This window comes from Budorcas taxicolor, chromosome 13 (genome assembly GCF_023091745.1).
Source record: "Budorcas taxicolor isolate Tak-1 chromosome 13, Takin1.1, whole genome shotgun sequence".
In the NCBI taxonomy this organism is placed as follows: Eukaryota; Metazoa; Chordata; class Mammalia; order Artiodactyla; family Bovidae; genus Budorcas; species Budorcas taxicolor.
The window spans coordinates 42,860,191-42,883,871 of record NC_068922.1 but is presented as its reverse complement, the minus strand read 5'-3'; the positions used below and the strand labels follow the sequence as shown (position 1 = coordinate 42,883,871).

The following is a 23,681-nucleotide window of genomic DNA, read 5'->3' as shown; positions in this document are numbered from 1 at the left end:
CCATCTCCCGGAGCTTGCTCAAACGCATGTCCATTGAGTCAGTGACGTCATCCAACATCTCATCCTCTGTTGTCCCCTTCTCCTCCCGCCCTCAATCTTTCCCAGCATCAGGGTCTTTTCAAATGAGTTGGCTCTTCGCATCAGGTAGCCAAAGTACTGGAGCTTCAGCTTCAACATCAGTCCTTCCAATGAATATTCAGGACTGATTTCCTGTAGGACTGACTGGTTTGATCCCCATGCAGTCTGAGGGACTTTCAAGAGTCTTCTCCAACACCACAGTTCAAAAGCATCAGTTCTTCAGGGCTCAGCCTTCTTTATGGTCCAACTCTCACATCCATATGTGACTACTGGAAAAACCATAGCTTTGACTAGATGGACCTTTGTTGATAAACTAATGTCTCTGCTTTTTAATATGCTGTCTAGGTTTGTCATAGCTTTTCTTCCAAGGAGCAAGTGTCTTTTAATTTCATGGCTGCAGTCACCATCTACAGTGATTTTGGAGCCCAGGAAAATAAACCAAATTCTGCTGGGCCAAATTTCCAACATCCCTTTCACCCCGAATTGTTTTTCTCATCCAACTTGTACCTGACAACTTAACATTCATTTTCCTCTCTCTCCTTATTCATTTTATCTCTCTCTCTCTTCTCCCATTTTTGGTGTCACACTGGCCCTTCTGTGATGCATGGAAATCCTGGAAGCACACCTGTGACAAGGTAAAGGTTTAAAGTCATGTCAGTGGGACAACCTACCTTACAAACTTCTAAAACCAAAGGTGCCTTGGGCATCTCAGTCAAAGTTTCCTCCTCCTGCTTTCCCTCAAGTTCAATATAAACCAAAAGCCTGTCTTTTCTAAAAAATGATTTTATTTCTGTGTTTACTTTTGGCTGTACCGGGTCTTTGTTGTAGTGTTCCGGCTTTCCTCTAGTTGCAGCGAGCAGGCGCTCCTCTCTAGTTGTGGGGCTTCTCGTCGCTGTGGCTTCTCTTGTTTCTTCTTGTCGCTGTGGCTTTCTCTTTCTCTAGGACACATGGGCTCAGTGCTTGCAGCTCCTGGGCTCTAGAGCACACGTTCAGTAGTTGTGGCACACAGGCTGAGTAGCTGTGCAACATGTGGGATCTTCCTGGACCAGGGATCAAACCTGTGTCTCCTGCATTAGCAGGCGGATTCTTTACTGCTGAGCCAGCAGGGAAGCCCCAGACTGTCTCTGAGATCAGGTTTAGTATTGAGTGGATTCACATCCTTCACAATCCAGCCTTCAGGTCCATCGTGCCTCCATTCAGGGGTGGCGACCCCTCGCCAAGCAGGGTCCCCACATCCCTGAGCCAAGCCTTTGTGTGTGTGGTCAGCTGGCTGCCTGATTTTGGGTTTTAGTCCTTTGTGACCCAGGCAGACCCTCACAGGATGCTGCAACCATCATCACAAAGCAATCGATCAAACCGATTACTTGTTTCTAGAACACAAAGGAATGTGTTTTTGTAGGCTGGTTTGGGAACTTGTTACCTTTGTTTCCATGAAGAAGTGTGTTCAAGTAAGAAGCCAAGTCCTCCGTCTCAGGTCACAGTTCCCTTGTGACTAGAAACGTCCTTCAGCTTAATCGAGTCTCCCAGGTTGGGCGGCCCTTGCTTTAGAGGCATATGAGCTGATCCTGAGGCTGCCTCCCAGGTGAGGCCCCCGGTTACAGGTGTGGGGGGTGTGTCCTCCAGCCTTGCAGGTAACATTGCTCTGACCCTTGCTGTACGTGTCAGAAATGATGTCCTGCTCTTGGCCTGCTCTGAGAGCTCTGGCCAGTCTCCTCAGGAAGAGGCCGCAGAGGCGGCTGGTAGAACTGGTGACCCCGACAGGCAGGACCCAGCGCCCGTGTTTTCCACCGGCTCCCCTCCCCTCCCCTCCTCCAGCCGCTCCCTGTGCTGCCCTTAGCCCCTGCTCACTTGGCTCTTAAACAGAACTGAATCCTGTTTTCTGCTGGATACACTCTGAGCTTTTTTGGGGGGCATGTGGCTTGTGAAATCTTAGTTCTCCAAACCAGGGGTTGAACCCAGGCCTTCCACAGTGAGAAAGCAGAGTCCTAACCACTGGGCCACCAGGGAATTCCCCACTCCGCTTTTTTTTTTAAAAGAAGCAAAGGACCCCTCTGACTCTCCGAAAGAAAGAGCGGAAAAAAAAAAAAAAGACTAACGATTATACTCTTTGAAGGTAGTCTGTGATGATCTTTCCCCTATGGCTCAGTTAATTTCAATTTTTAAAACCACCCACATGTGTTCTGCGTGTTGACTCATAGGCAGAAGGTCTGGCTCCCTTCTCTCAGTTTGGCCCTTTGTAGAAGTCTCCTCCAGAAATTTGGAAGAAGTAAGCACAAATGTTTATAGTGAACGCCTTACACATGTAAAATCCTATGTGATTAAACCTCACTCTCTGGTTTCTATGTTTGGGAGGAGTGTACGAAATGAAACAAAAGAGAAGCTGTATCCGTCAGTCTCTGGCATCTTCACACTTGCTCCGGAAAAGTGCTGCCAATACTCCAGGTCCTTAGAAAGCCTGGTAAACTACACAGCACCATGGATAGAAAAATGAATGCAGTTGTAAATATTTATTTACCAAGACGTGAGAAACAGTCAAGGTCATCTCTCTCCTTCTCCTCTAAGAGCAAAGTTGGGCCTCCTTCCTGTTTGGGGCTCACAACCCCTTCCTGCCCCCATTCCCAGATATACTTCCTATGTCTGTTCCCTGAGCAACAGATTCAGGTCCTTCAGGGCCAGGGCTTGTGCTTCTGTTTGGGGTGTTGGATTTTGCTTTTGGTGGGGTTACTGGTATCTTCAGTGCCCAGTGGAGAACCTAAGAGAGAATAATCAGTTTGAAAAAATAAAACAGGGCTTCCTTGGTGGCTCAGTGGTAAAGGATCTGCCTGCCAATGCAGGAGACACGGGTTTGATTCCTGGTCTGGGAAGATCCCACGTGCCATGAAGTAGCTGAGCCCAGGCACCACAACTACGGAGCTGAAGTGACAACTGCTGATCCCACGCACCCTAGAGCCCTGCTCCACGACAAGAGAAGCCACCACCATGAGAAACCTACACACAGCTAGAGAGTAGCTCCTGCTCACTGCATCTAGAGGAAGACCCGGCACAGCCAAAAATAAATAAAATGATTTAAAAAGAAGGGTAGATGGATGGAAGGAAGGAATGAAAGGGAAAGTGGACCAAGGGCCAAGAGGACATTCCTCGTCTCATTCATCCAGCGCCCTGTCTCCACCACAGCCGAGTGAGCCTCCGGATTCGGTGAACACTGAGAAGCAAGGGGAATTTTCTCTGTGGATCGTGCAGAATGCAGAGGGGTATGCTACTTGCACACCCAGCTCGGAGCTCTGTTGCCAGTTCTCTTCTCTGAAGTTTGTGGTTCATGAGAACCGTACACCTGGAGACCAGCTGCTGGAAAGTCAGAGTCTATATGAAGAAGGAGATGTGTGTATGAGAGAGAGACTTGTCACGAGCCTCTCCTCCTTTATTTGTGGTTTTGAGACATTAGGCTTCTAGGAGGCTCCCTGTTTAGATTGGACCAAGTTAAAACATATTTGCATTCAAGCTGCCAGAGATCACGAGACTTTTGATGCCAGCATAACATGGGCTTAGCTGTCAATGCCACATGGTACTCACACTGAGAAAAGAGGAAAAACAAAGTCTGCGGGGTCTGGAAGCCTTTTCCAGGCCGTCATGGAAAGGACAGTCAATGCTGCAGGGTGGAGAAGCAGGCAGCCTGCTGGCACTCCTGCAGTCAGCACAGCTGCTCACAACATGGGCCGGTGAGCTCTGCGATGGGAGCCAGGCTTAGGCTCATTTTCCTGAATAAAGGAACTCAAACGCTTAAACTCGAAGGTTATCATGTGGGTTCTGCGATGTCACTGGACACACACATTTCCTCGGATGCTGTCTGTCTTGCATTTCACTTTATACAAATGGATTCATACTATACTTCAATAAGGTTGGCAGCCGTTTTTCCACTGGCCATTATAATTTTTAGATCTATTAGTGGTAATCCATGTTAATCATATCCGACTCAATGGACATGAGTTTGAGTAAGCTCTGGGAGTTGGGGATAGACAGGGAAGCCTGGCGTGCTGCAGTCCATGGGGTCACAAATATTCGGACACAAAATGACTGAGCAACTGAACTGAACTGATGTAACTCTAATTCACCTTAACAGTCACAGTGCATAAGCATTAAGTGAATGTGCAAATTTTCTCTACAGCTTCTCTGCTGCTGAGGTCTTTCACTACGACATGCACTGTGGCACTAATCATTGCCACTCGTCTGCTTATGACACACGTGAGGGTTCTTTCAGGTACATTTGCCAAAATAGAAATGTTAGGGGGAAGGCGTAATCAGATGAAGGTAGTCAAAAAAGGACAACTTCTAGGACTTCCCTGGTGGCACAGTGGATAGAATCCTCCTGCCAATGCAGGAGACACAGGTTCAATCCCTGGTCCCAGAAGATTCCACATGCCACGGTGCAACTAGGCACCACAACTACTGAGCCTGTGCTCTAGAGCCCATGAGCTTCAGCCACTGAGTCTATGCCCTGCAGCTACTGAAGCCTGCACGCCAAGAGCCTCTGCTCCACAGCAAGAGAAGCCGCTGCAGTGAGAATCCCGTGGACCGAAACCAGAGTAGCCCCCACTTACTGCAACTAGAGAAAGCCTTTGCAAAGCAATGAAGACCCAGTGCAGCCAACAATGATTTTTTCTTTAAAAAAAAAGGACAGACTTACTGTTACAAGATAAATAAGTGCTAGAGATGTAACACACATGATAAATATAACACTGCTGTACACAGTAAAAGTTGTTTAAAAAGTAAATTGAGTTCTCTTCACAAGGAAAACAATTGTTTTCTATTTCTTCCATGTGGTATCTATATGAGATGATCCATGTTCAGTAAATCTGAGGTGGTCATCGTTTCATTGTGTGTGTTGTGCACCTTAAACTCATATAGTGCTCTATGTCAATTACAATGCAACTAGAAGAAAAAAAAAAAAAGAAAGTAGAGCTACTGTACAGTTGTGGTATAAGCACTTTAAGCAATACCGTCTAACAGCTTTCCAAAACACACGTACCAATTTATACCCCTGTTGGCCGTCTGAGTTGCCATTTGCCCAACATACATTTTCATTTTTGTTAAGACGATGGTACTTAACAGGATAATTTCGCTGAAGTGTGTACTCACTACTGTGCATTTCCATCATCACTACTTGGGACAGGTTGGACAGGAAAGGACCAACCTTTCACGTCATGGGACATTTGAGGTTTCCTCTTCCGTAAATTTCTTGTTCATAGTCTTTGCCTGCTTTATTTTTGTGGGGAGGGGGGTGTTAATCTTCTTCTGAATGATTTATCAAATATCCTTACGTAGTTTGATCAGTAGTCATTTGTTATCTATGTAAATATCTTCTCCAAATCTGTCAGCTGCACACTGGGTTGTTTTTTAATTTTTTAAAGTAGAGTTGAATTACAATGTTGTGTTAGTTTCTGCTGTACAGCAAAGTGACTCAGTTTATACATATATTCTTTTTCACACTTTTCTCCATGATGGTTTATCACAAGATATTGAATATAGTTCCTTATGTGCACATTGAGTGTTAAAATGTAAACTGAGAGGTGTTCTGAGTGGATTACTCCTGAAATAGGTGGTCCTACCTCAAAATCAGAAGAGAATTGTTTACATGGTTGTAAGATGTGTGCATGTGCTAAGTCGCTTCAGTCATATCTGAGTCTTTGAAACTGTATGGACTGTAGCCCACCAGGCTCCTCTGTCCATGGCATTCTCCAGGCAAGAATACTGGAGTGGGTTACCACGCCCTCCTCCGGGGATCTTCCTGACCCAGGGATCGAACCCACGTCTCTTCTGTCTCCTGTATTAGCAGGCAGGTTCTTTACCACTGGCATCACCAGGCGAAGAGGTTTACACATCAACAAAGCACAGTCATGCATACGACTTTAATATTTGAGAAGCATGTCATTGTTTTCAAGGCAACTTCTCATCACCCAATTTTGGCTTCATGAAAACATCTGAGCCTAACTGGCCTTATATTCTCATCCATGAGATTTGGTGGTTGATCATCATATCCTTTCAATGATCAAAGTCTGACCTTGATCCCTCTCCTACAGCCAGGAAGACCCAGGCTCAGAGGGCTGAGATGTGTCTTCAGCCAGTCCTACGGAGGGGTCTATCCTCATCAGTTACATCTCAATAAAGTGGGGGGCAGCTACAGGAAGCCCTGGAATGTTAGTCATCTGATCCCTTGGGCAGGGTCTCTCCGCACGCGGGGGTATGGAGACCAGCACCAGGAGAGGAGTGGCTGGGAGAGGGGCAAGGGAGACACATGTCCAGGACTGGCCAAGACCCAGCGGAGATGGCAGCAGCCCCTCTGGCTCTCCCTGGGTGAAGCCCACCCTGTGCTTCTGCCCGCCCCCAGTAAGAAAAGGGCCATGTGCACAAAAGGATGGACTCACCCCGACCAATTTTATTGAGCAGTAAATGCAGGAACCAGACTCTGCCCCTGGTGTCCCACATGTGGAAACGTTAGCAGCTTTCACAGACACAGGCAAGTTCCTGTTACAAAGATGAAAGGGCAGAACCTGGCGCTTTTGTGTGTGTGTGTGATTAGTGCACATGGATACACTGATTGACCCAGAACTCGTATCTACACCTGCAGCAAATGGGAGCGGCTCTTATCTCCTTGTACGAGGAAGCACCATCCTAACAGCCTGAGCAGTGGAGCGGAAAATACCCACAGCTGCCAGCACAGAACTTTCCACCATGTATGGGCCCCACCCGTGTAGCCCTGCCAAGAGGTGCCCCTGGTCGTGAGCACAGCTGGCATGACCTTGACCCACCAGGCTCATTCTTCCCCCCACACTCTCCAGGGGAACCTGGTGAGGTCAACATTTCTGGGGACACTGGCTTGAGGCCTGACCCACAAGAGAGTTCCCAAGGGGTACTTTCTCCATTGCCCCCCAAACCAAATAGACCTCAACTACTTATACAAACGCCCTCTAGTTTAACCCCTGAGATTTTAAATTATGATACAGAATCTTAAGCAAACAGATGCAGTTTGAACATACTATGTCATGTCACCTCATGGTTTATAATGTAGAATTACTTGTTTCTTTCTATTACTAAAATCAGATTGTGCAACACTTTCTCGCCCTGACTGGATGATGAGTCTGATTCCTGGCCAGCTCACAGCACCAAGGCAGTGCCTGAAGCTCAGATGTTCCTTAAGTGTCCACAAAAAATGCATGAATCCACGCTCGACCTGGCAGAGGGTGATGCAACCTCTTCTGCCAACTGCAGAGCTTCAGGAAATTAGCAAAACTTGGGGTGGGCAAAGAATTCATTTAGCAGCTGTAGAAAGATGAAAAACAGTCTCTAAAGAGTTTCCCAGAGGTGCTTCACATTGGAAATCACTACCCCAGGGAGGATGTGCTAAGACGCCTTCCTGTTACCTGTTGCTTTACAGACTTGTTAACAAAACCTAAGTGCTACAGCACATGTGTCTAAAAGTTTTCATCACCAGCATATACTTTTTAAAAGAGCTGAGACCTCAGACTGGAGAAAAACTTAAGAAACACTGTGGGAATAGGAAGCCTGATGCTTCCCCACTGAGACCCATATAAAGCCCCCTGAGTGATGGGCACACCTGGGCACAGGTGGTCTCACAAGGTGCCAACTGTAGCTCCAGAAAACAGCACCCAAGGGGGCAGGCTGTCCCCAAAGTGCTGTCCCGGGCCCGGCCGGGACCCACTCCCAGGGGCCCACCCCCTGCAGTGCAGGCTCCTCCCTTTGCACATCCAAGGCCACCCGGCGCTGAAGGAATCAGGGGTGGTGCCTCCCAGGTGTGTGGAAACGGAATCAGAGCCCTGGCTCCCCAGCCCCACCTGGCCCCCCCGTGCTTCTGGAGAGTCTGTCCTGAGAATCCCTCCGAGGAAGGTCATGAAGAGAGACACTGGCACAGCCGGGAGGAAGCTGGAGGGAGCTGGACCAAAGTCCAGGGAGGGCCAGCCCCAGGCCTTTCCCACGGCCTTAGAAACATCTGCCAAGGGTCTGCACAGAAGACGAAACAGGACGGTCCGGAGGGACTCAGGGTGCTGCTCCCCACAGCAGCGGCACAGTTTCCAACGTTGAGGGCAGAGAACCCCCCTCGGCCCCGAGTCACTGGCTGCCTGGACCTCGCGCCTGAAGCTCAGTTGTACGAGAGGAAGTCGATGAGCCGGGGAGGGATGTCCAGCCTGGCGATCTTCTCCAGCCCCCTGACGCCAGCCGCCCGCCTCAGGCTCACCCTGCAGAGCTGAGACAGGCTAAGGGGGGTCTCTGCAGAAAGGGACAGAATGTACGAGAGGTCAGCTTGAGGAAGGAGTGCAGCATCCTTCAGCATAATAAGAGCCAGGACAGAACTGCAGGCACCTCCCCTTTCCTGCAAAGATGATGAACCCTGTGTACCCTCTCCAGAAGGCAGCCAGGAAGGACAGCCAGGGACTGGGACCCAGGACAGAAGATCAGGAAATAGAAGTCAGCTGATGGCCCCTGGGGTTTCATTTTGTGGGCTTTGGGTTTGGGGGGATTTTTTTTGGCACCATAATGTTATAACTGAGCACATGGATTCATCAGCAAAGCACAAATCTGCAGCCAGTAGGCTTGTTTGTCAAACTTCCAGACAGATGAGGATTGGGCAAGGGTTCAGGCAGCCAATGCTGGCTGCCCACCCCTGCAGTTCCAAGCCCCAGGGGCTCTGCTCCAGAGCACTGCAGCCACAGGGACCCATGAAGAGCTGACCCACGGGACAAAGGGTCAGGACCGCAGGCCTAAAGATGAAGCCTGGAGCTACAGCTCATGAGGGACACACACCAGGGCCAAAGAAGGAACATGCCTGGAGGCCCCTGACCGTTGGGCCATAGGAACATGTACAGAGCAGAGCCTGGCCCCAACGGCTGCCTTTAGGACCATGTGTTTGATCAAAATATCAACACATATTAACCAAAGAGAGTATTCTCTACCTAGGAAATGTTATGAAAGAAAAACCTCTTTGAAAGAAAAATGAATTATTGGTGACATTCCTTTTCCCAATTACTTCCTCCTAAATTATCTGGATACAGCAAGAGAAAACACCTTCTAGAAAATGTTTTCTGGACAGATGTGGATGGTATTTGCCTCTCAATCCATGATGGATTTTGGTTGGGTCAGGTTGGCAAAATGTTTAATCAATGGGCTTTTTCTTTTCCAATTGGTATTTGAAAGCCTCTTAGGACAGCAATTCCATGTAAACTCTTAAAAATGTTTCCCCAGAGACGAGGCCTTGTCTTAGCTGGTGGTTTGTCCTCTGTTGGCTGAAGATCCTGGCCTGTATCTGCATTATCGCAGGGACCCGCCTGAGTAAAGGGACGACTGATCGTGATCATCTCCTTTCCCGCAAGTGGTCCCCGCAACCCCGGCGCACGCAGACGCGGCGCCAGGAGCCACTGCGCACACACTCACTCTCATAGTGCTCCAGGCACCTGGCGGGGGCACTGCTGGCCCACGTGTAGTCCGACGGCTTCCGCCCCCGGTTGTCGCGCGCGTAGATGTTGCCCCCAAACTGGATGAGCATCTCGATGAGGTCCACGTTCTTCACTTTGGCCGCGTGGTGCAGCGCCGTCTCATGGAGCTTCGCCGCGTTCACGTTGGCCCCTGCAGGGGTCGGGAGTAGAGTCAAAAATCGCCGAGGAACACAGGACACGAAAGTATCAGCCCCTCCCCAGAAACGCAGTCAGCCACTGCAGCAGCGGGCAGCACATGTGGAAACGCTGTTGTGCTGAGCCCGGGGCTGGGGTGGAGGGGTGGGGCGGGGGGTCAAAGACTACGCACCCGCATTGAGCAGCACTTTGACACAGTCCAGATGCTCGCGGGCACAGGCAACATGCAGAGGGGTCCCAAAGTGGCAGTCGTGCGCTTCCAGGTTGGCCCCAACATCGATCAGAAGCCTCACACACTCGGAACTTCCTTAAAAGAAACGGAAGCAAAGGAAAAAGCCTCGTGTATTTGAAGTAACAGGCGTGGCTGGAGCGAGCTTGGCGGCGGCAGGAGACAGGGGAGGTGGGCTGCAACCCACGGGAGCATCCTTCCCTGGGGAGCTCGCCCACCATCCCCCAAAGCCCGCCAGGCAAGCGGACAAGGGAAGAGCTGCGCGGACCTGTACCCAGCACTGGGAGAACACAAAGTTTGGGTCACCAGCTGTGGACGCAAAGCTCCCTGGCCCTCGCGGAGAGAAGGGTCTCCCCACCTCTGGTTGCTCCCCAAGCTATATCTGAAACACCAAGCTGCCTGGATGAACTTCCCTAAACTTTCCTACCACAGGGGTTCCCTGCCCCCTCCCAGCTGACACCTTTCTGGCCTCTTTCCTGGCTTTTCTCCAGCATCTTTAACTCAAGTTTGGGGTTGAGCTTAGGTCGGGCTCCATCCATCCCGGACTCCATCCTGTCTCATTTCTTGATCACGCCTGCTTCACCTCCACCACCAGGCTGTGGCCATTTTCATGTGGACTGGTCCCCCATGACCCCCTCTCCACTCCCCAGCCAGCCTCCTCCTCACCGAGTTGACCTGGACCTTGGGCTGTCTCCCCCACATCAACTCTAACCACCCTCTGCCTGAGCTCTCCTGTGTGTATGTGCAATGCACACACTAACTTCTGCTTGGTTTTCTCTTCTTAATCCATCCCTTGTCCCTTGTCCATCTTATTGGCAGGACCCTGCCAGTGAACCTAAGATGAGTGAAGGAATAAAAAAACTTCTCTTCCCCATGCTGTGCATGGATGGATGACTGCTAAACGAATCTTTCAAAAATGTGTTCCTAGCATTCAGCATCTGCTCATAAACCTTCAGAGCTGCCTGAAGTGGTCCCCATTGACAAAGGTGACTTGGCGATGGGATTTGGGGTGCAGGCAGCAGAGACAGGGGAGACATAGGAGAGCCAGGTCCCAACAAGCGCAGCAAGCCAGAGCATTGCACCCGCCAAAGCCCAGGACAGGTGTGCAAACTTTGCTCTCAACAGTGGAATCCAAACTGCCTAGTCTAGCCTCTCAAATATTTCTGGCCCGCTGGTCTCACCCTAAATTTCCAGTTCTGCCTGTCATAGCTCCTCTCCTGGGCGTGTCTAACCCAGTGAGACTGGAGCAGCCATGCCCTCCCACCCTCTGAAATCCATCCTTTCTCCAGGGGCAGCGGAAAACCACAAGTGCCCAGCTCTTCTGAGAGCATCTGCCTCGAGGATGCGTCTGGGCCTCCTCTTCCTGCCAGATCAGGGACTCTCAGGGCAGCCCACGAGGTAAGTGGCTGCAGGGGGCACCCGACTCCCGGGTGAGCATCTGAAAGATGATGACTGGCTAGAACCCTGCCTTCAGTCCAGGCAAGCACTGCATCTCCAGGAGGAAAAGCACAAGACTCCATGGCTTCACCAGCCATTGGACAGCCTCCCTGGCATCTAGGCCTCTGCCAACTCACCGCTCATGCAGGCTTCGTGCAGCGGAGACGCTGTGTACAAGGGTGGGTTGACCTTGGCCCCATAGGAGAGCAGGAGCTTCACGCACTCGACACTGCCTGAGGCACAGGCATCACAGAGCGGGGTGCTGCCGTCAATGTTGCGAGCATCCACCTGGAGGGAGGGTAACAAGCATCAGAGGGTGGAGGAGAGGGTGCTGGCCACTCACGCTCTGATGCATGTTCATCTCTGCAAAGACACTGCGTGGTTCTCCTAAGTCCTTAGGTTTTCTATTACATATCTTCCCTAGTGGTTCAGAAGGTCAAGAGTCTGCCTGCAATGCAATTCAATCCCTGGATTGGGAAAGTCCCCTAGAAAAGGGAATGGCAACCCACTCTAGTATTCCTGGAGAATCCCATGTACAGAGGAGCCTGGCGGGCTACAGTCCATGGGGTCACAAAAAGTTGGACACGACTGAGTGAAGAACACCAATACGTGCTGAGGCACCGTCCCAGGTGAGTGCGTTCACAGACCACAGGGCGTGTCTACGGGAGCCTAAGTACAGCCAGCAAGCACTTTAGGGCTTTTCTTTCAACTCAGCCTCATTCCCGCCACCACCCCAACACCTCACTAGCACAGGCAGGGTAGGAAGACAGGCTTTAACTTGAGCCCCATCTAGGAGGAGTGCCCAAAACTGCCTAACCATGCCTCTTCTAGCTGGAAAATCACAGAGCAGGAAAAGGCAACTCCCCAAACTGGCAGATTCCGCTTAGAATTTGTCCAAATTCAGCTGTTATTTGGATTCACGCAGAAGCTTGTTCCATTTCCTCTGGAACTGCGGTCATAGCCAAATTCTGGGAAAAGTAAGCAGTGCACAGCCTTCCCTTCTTCCTCACCTCCCCCCATCACTGTCCCGTGGGAGCCAAGCCAGCTCCTACCAGCCTGCCCAGCCCGCTGGTAAAGACCCAGCTATTCCGCCAGCCCAATACCTGGTACGGCTGTGATTCCTTAACTAGGGAAAGCAGCAAGTCAGTCTTGCTTTTGTTCCTTTCTACCTGGCCTTTCTAAAGCTGGTTTGCCAGCATCCCACGTAATCATCCTGCTCTCTGTACCCAAATGGCTCCTGCAGCCAAGGCCCCACCAGCCCCATAGGCAGCTGGCCTTTGAGAGGTGCACAGCCTGGCAGAGCTCGCCACCACTTTGCTAAAACCCCTTCTCTTCCACCGCCAGTGACCTCCCAACAGCCAGTCCAAAGGCCTCCTCACAACCTCAGGGTGTGGTTGCCATAGAGATCAGCCCTCTCTACAGCCCATTCTGGTTTCCTCCTTCCTTTCCTTCTCTCCTCCTGCAGTGGTTTCCTTTCTTTCTATGTGCTCACAGCACACAGAACACTATTCCCAAGGCTCTTTTCCTCTAGAGCTTGTCCTGCCATTCCAGGGGTGGGAGCGGGGGTCTGTGCTACAGGGTGGCTTACCTGGGCCCCAGCGGCCAGCAGCAGCTGCACGCACTGCACCTGGCCCTGCAGACTGGCCGCATGCAGGGGTGTGATGGAGTCCACTGTGACCTGATTGACGCAGGCCCCACTCTCAATCAGCTGCTGCAGCTGTCGGGTCTCCCCCCGCTGGGCCGCCTCATGCACAGGGGTGTGCTCCACCCAGAAACCTGGAAAGGAACACAGGTAATGCTAAGACCATGCCACTTCTGTCCAGGTCAAATGAACACATGTATGACCCCAGGACCCTTTATGAAACCTAAGCCACTGTATATATGAAAGTGTAATTGGTCCAGACACCCCTATTCAAAATCCTTGAGTGATTCCCACTGCCTGGGGGCAGAGTCCAAGTCTTTGGGGAGGCACCTCCTTGACCCCTCTCCTACCACTGACCCCCACAAGCCTGTTCTCCAGCCACACTGCTGGCTCATCGTGGTTCCCTGCCCTGGCACACCTGTGTCTCTGCATACACTCTCTCTGCTTGAGAAGCCCACCTGTGCCCCTACCCCAGCCATCCATTCTGCAATCTCCTTAGTTTAGATGTTATGCCGTCCATGTGGACCCATTTGAAATATCTCTTTCTCCAGGAAACACATCTTCCACAACCCTCACACCTATATACTCATAACATGGCATTTATACTTCCGTTATCCTTGCCTGGGAGAGCCTTCAAAGCAAGGACTTCTTCTATTTCAGTTTTATCAGATTCCTCAGGATTTCCTACAGTAAATCATGTCATCTGCATTCAGAGGTAGCTTTGCTTCTCCCTCTCTAATCCAGATGCCTTTTCTTTTTCTTGCCTAATTGCTTTGGCTTGAATGTGCAGCTGCACATTGAACGGAAGTACCAAGAGACACCTGCTGTCTTGTTCCTGGTCCTGGGGCAAAATCTTTGTCCTCTAGTTGTTAAGACTCCATGCTTCAACTGTAGAGGATGTAAGTCTGATCCCTGTTTGGGAAACTAAGATCCAGCATGCTGTGTGGTGTCACCAAAAATAGCTTTGTCCTTCACCACAAAAGCTGTGGGTTTTCATGGATATCCTTTATCAGGTCAAGGATATTCTCTTCTATTTCTAGTTTTTTGAGTGTTTTTATCATGAGAGGGTATTGGATTTGTCAAGGACTTTATCTGGAGCTATGGCAATGATCATGCTGGCTATTTTTTCTTAATTATATCAAAATGATGTAATACATTAATTGATTTTTAGATGTTCAACCAACTGTGCATTCTTGGGATAAATTCCACTTGGTCATGGTGTATAATCTTTTTATAAGACAGAGTTGGTTCACACATATTTTGAGGATTTGAGGGTCTATGTTCATAAGAGTCACTTTTCTTGTGATTGATGTATTTGTCCGGTTTTGGGGTCAAAGTAATACTGGCCTCAGAATGAATTGGGAAGTATTCCTCCCTTTAAATTTTGGAAGAGTTTATGAAGAACTGGTATTAAATCTTTAAATATTAGGTCAAATTCATCTGTGAAGACATCTGGGTCTGGGCTTTCTTTAAGTTTTTTATTTAGAATTTTTTTTTTTTGAGTCAGTTTTGGTAGTTTGAAGTTTGCCTCTTTTTAGGAACTTGTGTACTTCATCTACATTATCTAATTTTTGGCATACAGTTTGTTATGGACTGAACTGTGTCCCCAAAATCCATATGTTGAAGCCCTAACTTCTAACACCTCAGAATGCGATGGTATTTGGAGACATAATTATAGAAGTCATTAAGTTAAAGCAAGCTTATTAGTGTGGGCCCTAATCCAGTATGACTGGTGCCCTTAGAAGAAAAGAAGGTTAGGACATACAGATACCAGAGATCTGGGTGAATGAAGCAAAGACCACATGAGGACATAGCAAGAAGGCAGGCATCTGCAAGCACAGGAGAGAGGCCTCAGGAGATGTGAGCTCCACAAATGCAGAATCCAAGCTTGGGGAACTTCATACTTACTGACCCCAGAAGGAGACCCCAGTATGTCTCCCAGTCAGAATGAGTGGCCACCCGAGTGCCTGTCTTTGGAGGGGGTAGGTAGTGGAAAGTGGCTGTGGATCACTTTCAGGTCAATCTAGGAGGAGCAGATTGAGCAGCTGCAACCCTCAGAAGAGAAGAGCAGGGGGGCCCTGGGTCTTGCAGGAAGGAGGAAAGTGCAGCTCAGGAAGATGGGTGCAGGGGAGACCCGAGCATCCACTGAGAAGCCTGTGCAGGTAGACACAGCCTCCCCCACCACGGAGCACAAAGATGGAAGGATGTGACAGTGAGCAAGCAGTTCACAGTCATGGGCAGCGGGTGGACAACCAATTCAAAACCACAGGATGACTGCAGTACTGGAGAAACAGGTCAAGTTACAGGAACTTAGAAGCAAGATGACCCATGTCCAGGGTGTCCAGGGCCTGTCAGGAAGGCATCACGGAGGAGATGGGGCTATGGCCAGCCTGCTGGGCATCACCTGCTGGCTCTATTCCTAGTGCCTGGCACAGTGTGAGGCCCCGCAAAGGCTTGCTCACATGACTTGCTTTTTGAGTGAATAAGGGACGAATGAATGAGAGTAATTACTAATATGAATTCTAAAGCCTGGACATAACATTTTTTAAAGAAAATCTAATTGTATCTCTTTCTGATCAGTCTACAGAGGAAGTGCAGCTTACTGGGAACCATATTTTCTAATGAATAAACAACGGCTACATTTGTCTTAGCAGCAGCTGAGGGCAGAGATCAGAAGCAGCAGATATGATTACAAAGGAGAGAATTTATGTGTCTCAGGGGCCACAGTCAACAGTGAAAGGCACCGATGGGAAGGGGGATCATATATATCAGAATAAAGAATGCCTACAACTCAACAACATAAATAACCTCTTTAAAAAAGTAACAAGGAACTGAGATATTTCTCTAAAGAAGATATACAGATGGTCAACAGGCACATGAAAAGATGCTCACCACCAACTGTCAGAGACATGCAAATCAAAACCACAGTGAGATACCACCACACACCCATTAGGATGGCTACTATCAAAAGAACAGAAAATAGATGTTGGCAAAGACGTGGAGAAATTGGAACTTTTGTGTGCTGTTGGTGAGAAAGCAAAGTGGTGCAGGCACTTTGGACAGGAGTACTGCGGTTCCTCAAAAATTAAAATGGAACTACCAGACAATCCAGCAGTTTTTCTCCAAAGGAACTGCAAACACTAACTCGATAAGATATAAGTACCCACGTTCACGGCAGCATCATTTACAATAGCATGATACAGAAAGTACCTGAGTGCCCATGGACGGATGAATGGATAAAGAAGATATGATATATACACACCATGGAATATTATTCAGCCTTAAAAAGGAATGAGATGCTGACACAGGCTGCAACATAAATGAACCTCGAAGACATGACACTCAGTGAAATAAGCAAGTCACAAAAAGAAAAATACTGTATGATTCCACTTACATGAGGTTCCCAGAGTCATAGAGACAGAAAATAGAATGGTGGCTGCCAGGGGGAAAGGGGAAGGGCAACAATGGGGAGGTGAACAAATGCAGCGTTTCCATGTTTTAAGATGAAAAATTCTAGAACTCTGTTATATCAAAATGTGCATGTAGTTCATACTACTGAACTGCACAATGAAAACTGACCATCTTCACCGTTTCTATGGGTTTTTTTAGCCAGAGTGAAAACTTTAAAAATTCTCTTTTAAGGGAGTAACAAAGATGGAGGAGGGCCCAGTGGTGGGGGAGGTGTTAACCACAGCTGGTACCAACCACAGGGTGTCATCAAGAGGAGACAGCTTTACAGCAGGGGGGAGGTGGGGGGAAGTGGCAGTTTCAGTGTCTCTGAAGACCCCTGGAAGCAAAGGGGAGGGGAGAGCGACCCCAGAGATAAAGAACACAGGGTGCCTTGTGGCTGAAAGGAAGTGCAGCTGCAAGAAGGCGCACTGGCTGGCAGTGGGAAGCTCGGCAGCCGGCAGCCCCCACCCCTCCCCCCCACCGCTGCATGCCCTCCTTCACCACAGTGAGCAGGTTGGGCAGGTGGGAATATACTTAGCAACCTTAAAGCCAAGAGCCTGCAGGGAAGAGAGGCAGGAAGATGCCATGCTAGTGGACCCACTGAGCTCAGGCTGTTTCCAGCCCTGTGCCTGGACCCCACGTATGACCAGATGACCCCACCCCTGGACCACTCCCCTGGGAGAGGGTCAGTCAGTCAGTTCAGTCGCTCAGTCATGTCTGACTCTTTGCAACCCCATGGACTGCAGCAAGCCAGGCCTCCCTGTCCATCACCAACTCCCAGAGCTTGCTCAAACTCATGTCCGTCACATCAGTGATGCCATCCAAACATCTCATCCTGTCGTCCCCTTTGCCTCCCACCTTCAGTCTTTTCCAGCATCAGGGTCTTTTCCAATGAGTCATTTCTTCACATCAGGTGGCCAAAGTACTGGAGAGGGGCCACCCTGGAAACCTGAGACCCTCCCTCTGGGATGAGACTTCCCCTGAATCCCAGCCCTGCCACATAATCGGTCTCCTGGCTCCCCATTCCCATCATCCCCCTCCCTCCTATCACAACCCCTCTGGTCTTCCCCTCCCCACTTCCCACTTAGCACTTAGCACTCCCCACTTAGCATTAGCAGCTAAGTCATCAGTGGGTCATGGTGGTCCTGCTTCAAACCCTTGCTCTTGTCTCTGGAATAATCCAAATAATCCACATGCCTTTGCAGGCCAGGAATACAGACCCTCCAGGATGGACCCCAGCCCCTTTTTCCAGGTTCCCCCCACCCCACCATATCCTCCCATCTCACCACTCCCCCACACACACCCTTGTCGCCAATCGCACGGCGCCTCAGGTAGCTGACAGAGGGTCCAGGTGTGCTGTGCCCCACTCAGCCCCACTCCTCCTCCCCACTGAGGCTGGGTCTCAGCTCCTTGAGGGAGCCTTCCGGCGTGCAGCCCCCTACCCATGCCTCCTTTAGGCTACCCCTGTGCACACACCTGTCCCTGACTCCCCTCCTCCCCTTCCACAAGCATCTTCGTGGCAGGACCTCAGCCGCCCACCTCCCATTCCATCACCACACCTGACACACGGGTATCAAACAAACATATTCTCTCCAGGAGCCTGTTCTACTTGCCAGACTGAACTTGCCCCGCTGCAGCTGGGTCAGTCCCCCACTGCCAGAGTACACCCCTCGACTGGCCCATCACAGGCCTGCCCAGCCCAGACACTGACCTGGGCCACGCCTGTGGCCTCGCCCACTCAAGCCATGCCACGTGCCAGGGCATCAGTCAGATGGGAGTCTGTTGCAAGAGAGCCAAGGCCACAGTGCCTGGAAGACACCGCCTGCCTCCTCTACACACTGCCCAGGGGTGGGTTTCGGGACCCTCCACCCAAATAGCCAGCAGTCTGGCCAGGCAGAAACCTCTGGGAGCTGGAGCCAGCACGGGTGAATATTTACACCAGGGGAAGCAGCAAATCAGAACAGGCTTTTCCTTTTGCTTGTTTTTTTTTTTTTTTCTCCTTTTTCTCCAGACAGCCAATTTACCAGTATCCCGCTTAGTCATCCAGAGCCCGGAATCCAGCTCTGTGAGCCCAAACAGCAGCTCTCAGCCACAGGCCAGCCAGCCCTCCCAGAGAGCCTGTCCTTCCGGCGGGCATGGCCTGCCAGGCCTCTGGCCCACGTGCAGAGTAGAGCTCCCATCGGCCCTACCCGACTGTCCAGAGTCCAGAGCCCAGCCCGTGCTGACCCTGACTCTGACCCTGACCACTCCTCCCAGCCAGGCAGCCCCTCCATGCAGCAGCTTCATTCTAACAAACAGTGTTTTCCAAAGGCCATAGAGAACACCTCCATCACAAGTGGATCCAACAGCTCAGCATCCACCAGGCACCCTTCAGCGTCACTTGGGCCAGTATCTGGCTCCAAGTCTGTCATGAAGGGCAGCCTGGGGCCCTCACTGCAGAGATTGAAATAAGCCTTCTCCCCAAATATCCCAGTAAATATTCTTGAAATGATGCCAGGTAAGCTTTCCCTTACCCCATACACAGCCACAGGGCACCTTTATGGGGATGTAGCCAGAGTGAGCGGTCACTGAAGCTGCAGTGGAGCTGGTGTTCCAAGGCCCGCTCTCAGCAGGCTCTCCGGAAAGTCAGGGACCCCAGTGACTTGTCCCCCAAAGTCCAAGAAGTTCAAGGATTTGTGGGTACAAAGAAAAGATGAATTGAAGAGCTAAAAGGACCTAGAAATCATGGCAAAGTGTACCCACCCATCTAATAGTAAAGGAGTGAAAAGAACAAAACAGGGCCAAAGACCCATAAGGACAGAGAGACCAGCACCTGAGAATGGCAAACCTCTCCATGAGATGCCTTACGGACCAAAGACACGTGCATGCAGATAGCTGGGCACAGGTGGTGCTTATTAAATGCTTGATCATGACCACCCACCTTACAGTGCTGTCTGAATCCAAGTTCAGTGTGCTTGAAGCTACCAGTCACCTTGACTCTAAGGGAAGATAGAAATCTTCATTTTTAAATATATTAATAGAAACCCTTACTTAGCACTTGGGGCTGAGTATTTTGCTGCTTTTGAAGAGATTTTTTGAGCAAGGTCTTTTTTCTGTGTTTTCATGAGCAATAGCCCAAATACTGTTTGTCAGTAAACTTGAGGTCAAGCGGCACACCCCATGGTTTTTAAAATGTGTTAAATTGGGTAAAAATTTTAAAGAGAAAAGGTTTACCTTCCTACAGGAACAAGACAGTCAAAGCCTAGTTAAGAGGGAAAAAGAAAGTGAAAGCGAGAAAGTGAAAGCAAAAGAGACAAGTGGGAAGAGGTTTCACAACGCAAGCAGTGGAAGACAGCCAGGGAAAGGGAGGGAAAAAGCTTCTTAAACACATTTTATGAGAAACGCCCAAATCAGATGCTTGCCCTCCCTCCACAACCTTCCTGATCGCTCATCCAATAATCCGCCACCCCAACCCCTCCCCTACAGTGCTTAGGACCCAGGGGTGTGAGCTGGGGAGGACGGTTATACCAAAAAATCAAAACTCCTTTGTACTGCTGTAGTTGGCAGCCACTCCTGGCCACAGTGAGTGCCCAGAACACCAAATGGTATTAAAATCAACCTAATTTCCTTCAAACATTTTTATTAGTAGGGTAATGCACGGCCCAGAGGATTCTCCACTAACTAGACAGTTCTAGAATGCAGCCTTCTCTAAGGCAGAAACAAGATGCGCAATTTGAGATTTTTAAGGAAGTTGATCTCCCAGCCAGGGCACCAATTATCTAGATCTCTCAAAGTACTTTCACTACAATTCTTATTTTAGAAATTGAAATCCCGGAATTCCCTGGCAGTCCAGTAGCTAGGTCTCAGTGTTCTCACTGCCAGGGCCCCGGGTTCAACCCCTGGTTGGGGAACTAGGATCCCACAGCCACCCAGCAAGGCCAAAAAAAAAGAGAGAGAAAACAAACAAACAAAACCCATCATATTCTGCAGACTCAACAGGAGGATGAACTTGGAGACTGGAATGGGGATGCAGATTGACCTACCATCCTGATCATGGACACCCGGAGGCAAAGACGTCTCTCAGAGCCTGAAAGTGACATCGTGCAGAGGTGATGAATGGTAATGGTGCTCCCCCGCCCCCTGAGAACCTGCAGCGGACAACACGCATCCATCCCAGTCACAAACCCACCCAGCACTACACATCCATTACAGGTGATCTTATCTGACAGAAGAGACATGAGCCTTGTAACATAAAACAGGCAAAACCAAAAAGAACTGCTTGCATTAAAACCTCAGCTTTGGGGACTCCCTTGGTGGTCCAGTGGCTAAGACTCTGCGCTCCTAATGCAGGGGGTCCCGGGTTCAATCCCTAGTCAGGGAACTAGACCACACATGCTGCAACCGAAGAATCTGCTTGCCACCACTAAGACCCAGCTCAGCCAAATAAACAAATATTAAAAAAAAAAACAAAAAAAAAACACCTCAGCTTTGTGACTTCCTGGCTGTGAGAACTCAGTTTCACCTCTAACTTATAGATAATGATGAGTGTCCTGCAGCCATTGCAAGGCTCGTAGTCAGCACTGGCACACAGCCGAGCAGCTCAGTGGCTCTCACCATGGTCCCAGGGTGTCTTGGTCCCAGGGCTGCCTCCCCCTTTCTCTCTCCATGCCACCTTCCCAACACCCCAGAGGCTGAGGATAAGTGAAGAATCCTTTCATCTTCTGCCAGCCTCTAGCTTCCAAGTCAGAAGCCCGTAAGTACAGATGCTGAAATCAGGAGTCACTTTTTCCAACTTTGCAAACAGACAATGATGTGAATTACATTCACTAAGCAACAAACACTGGATTCACTTTAGGATGCGACCTGCCCTAAATTCTTGGTTCTTATTGGTAAACCCATATTATAGGACTGCTGCCTTTACTTCTGTGAAGTGTTATAGGGTTATATTAAAGCTACACGGTTTGGTTAGAGTGTACCACACACACAGAATTTGAGATCAGAACGCTAACATGAGTTAAAGTTCCTACGATGGTCCTCTGCTTCTGCTGGGATGGCAGCACTGTTTTGGATTCAACACATTGAGTTTAGTCATTTGTGTTGAGAATAAAAATGTCAGCAGGATGAAACGTATTTTGGAAGAAATACATGACATAAAACAATGGCGAAGTCAAAAATAGCCATGAACCCCAGAAACTGTGCATCCTCCATTAGTTCAGAATGTTGTTGTTCAGTCACTCAGTCGTGTCTGACTCTTTGCGACCACATGGACTGCAGCATGCCAGTCTTCCCTGTCCTTCACTATCTCCCAGTGTTTCCTCAAATTCATGTCCACAGAATCAGTGATTCTGTCTACCCATCTCATCCTCGGTTGCCCCATTCTTTTCCTGCCCTCAATCTTTCCCAGCAACAGGGTCTTTTCCAATGAGTTGGGTCTTCCTATCAGGTGGCCAAAATATTGGAGCTTCAGCATCAGTCCTTCCAATGAATATTCAGAGTTGATTATCCTCTAAAAGATACATTCCTTACACTGTACAAAAACACATACCCAGGAGTGATGCAGTGCTATTGAACCTTGTTGTTTTTGTTGTTTGGTCATTAAATCATGCCTGACTCTTGTGACCCAATGGACTGTAGCCGACCAGGTTCCTCTGTCCACAAATTTTCCAGGCAATACTGGAACGGATTGCTATTTCCTCCTCCAGGGTATCTTCCCCACCCAGGGATGGAACCTGCATTTCCTACATTTCAGGAGGATTCTTTACCACTGAGCCACCAGGGAAGCCACTGAACCTTGTACATGAACAAAAATACTAAAATGTGTTTAAATAGGTGTCTGTGGTCAGCTGTTCATTGCCTGTTTCATTGAACCAACCACACACAGCTTACACTGGCAGGGTCAAAGTCCTGTGCTTGCCTAGGATGAGATGCCAAGTAAAAACAGAGATGCTTATTAAATGACTTTGATCTTGTTGAAGGTGGATGTTTTGCAACATCATTAAAATATCTTTGCTTTGCTAGGACTGTAATTCCTCTTAAGCGAAATTTACCCTTAAGACTTCTCACTTTTATTCGCACTACATTTTTTATGAGCATAAAAGTACTGTATAGATTGTTTTCTTTCCAGGCTTTCAAAGTGTTTTCACTGCTCATGTCATTTGCCCTAGAATAACTCAGTAGGCAGGGAGGCTTGCTTCCCCTGAGAATGGCCCTTTGCCCTAGCATCCATTTTTTTCTAGGGAAGGCTCAATGAAGAATCAAGGTCGCATGTCTCACACAGTGCGACACGCGCACACACTCCTTCCTGATCGGATTCCTGGTGTCTCCGTAGGATGCTAACGACCCCGCGCACGACCCTCCCACTGGGTGCCTGGAAGGCAGTCTGCTCCAACCCTGGTACCAGGGCTGCCTTACCAGTGGTCCCACGCGGGCACTTCCTAGGTTCTCCTCGGAACCTGGCAGTGACCATGCACAGCCTCGCATCCTCCCCAGGTTGCTGGGCTCTCGGGGGGTAGGGGGTAGTTCTGCGGTTCTCAAGTCACAAGGATGACCAGCCCTGCGACGCGCGGGCGGACGGGGGAACCTGGAGCGGGACGCAGAAACCGCATCTGAGCTGCACGGGACCCCCGGACCTGCTCCTTTAACAGCACGGCCCTCTGAACCGTCCCAGTCCCCGCCAGACGCCCCTGGCCAACCCTCAGAGCAGGACGCGTCGCCGCTGGGGGTGAATGTCACCAGATGCAGCTCTCGGTCCCCGGAGCCGGCCCCGCGCCCCCCGCGCCTCACACGTACCCACGTCGCCCAGGAAGCTGCCGTCCAAGGAGCGGGGCTCCATGACACCGGCTCCAGCGCCCCGGTCCGCGGCTCCGCCACTCGCACCGCCGCGGGAACCTGGGCCGGGAAAGCGCTGCCCGCTGGGCGGGGCCGTTCGACGTCGCCGCGCGTCCGGCCGAGGTGGCTTAGAGCCGGGAGTTGTAGTTCCCCGCCACGCCGGTGCGGCTCCCGGAAGGGCCCCGGTCCAGCGCCACGCCGCGGCCACCTGCGTCCAACTCCGCGGTCGCCGCCTCGGGCTTTTCTGGACGAACGTATGTTCGTGTGCAAAATATTTGTTCGTGTGCAAACCGTGCCATGTGTCCATGTGCAGAAGGGATCAGTGTGCAAACCTGTACAGGTGTCCTGAAAAACACGTGTCCAGTTGCAATGTATGTCCACATGCAAAATATGCCCGTTT

At 50.0% G+C, this 23,681-nt stretch overlaps 1 protein-coding gene across 1 annotated transcript; it reads right to left on the bottom strand.

The window, feature by feature from the left end:
* Nucleotides 1-6,508: 6,508 nt before the first annotated feature.
* Nucleotides 6,509-23,338, bottom strand: ASB13 (ankyrin repeat and SOCS box containing 13). Its single transcript, XM_052651015.1, has 6 exons — nucleotides 23,243-23,338; nucleotides 12,971-13,158; nucleotides 11,520-11,670; nucleotides 9,889-10,023; nucleotides 9,520-9,711; nucleotides 6,509-8,358 (listed from the first exon to the last, which is right to left on the bottom strand). Exons 1-6 carry the CDS (start codon nucleotides 23,283-23,285, stop codon nucleotides 8,231-8,233), a joined length of 837 nt encoding a protein of 278 aa, XP_052506975.1. The 5' UTR covers nucleotides 23,286-23,338; the 3' UTR covers nucleotides 6,509-8,230.
* Nucleotides 23,339-23,681: the final 343 nt, after the last annotated feature.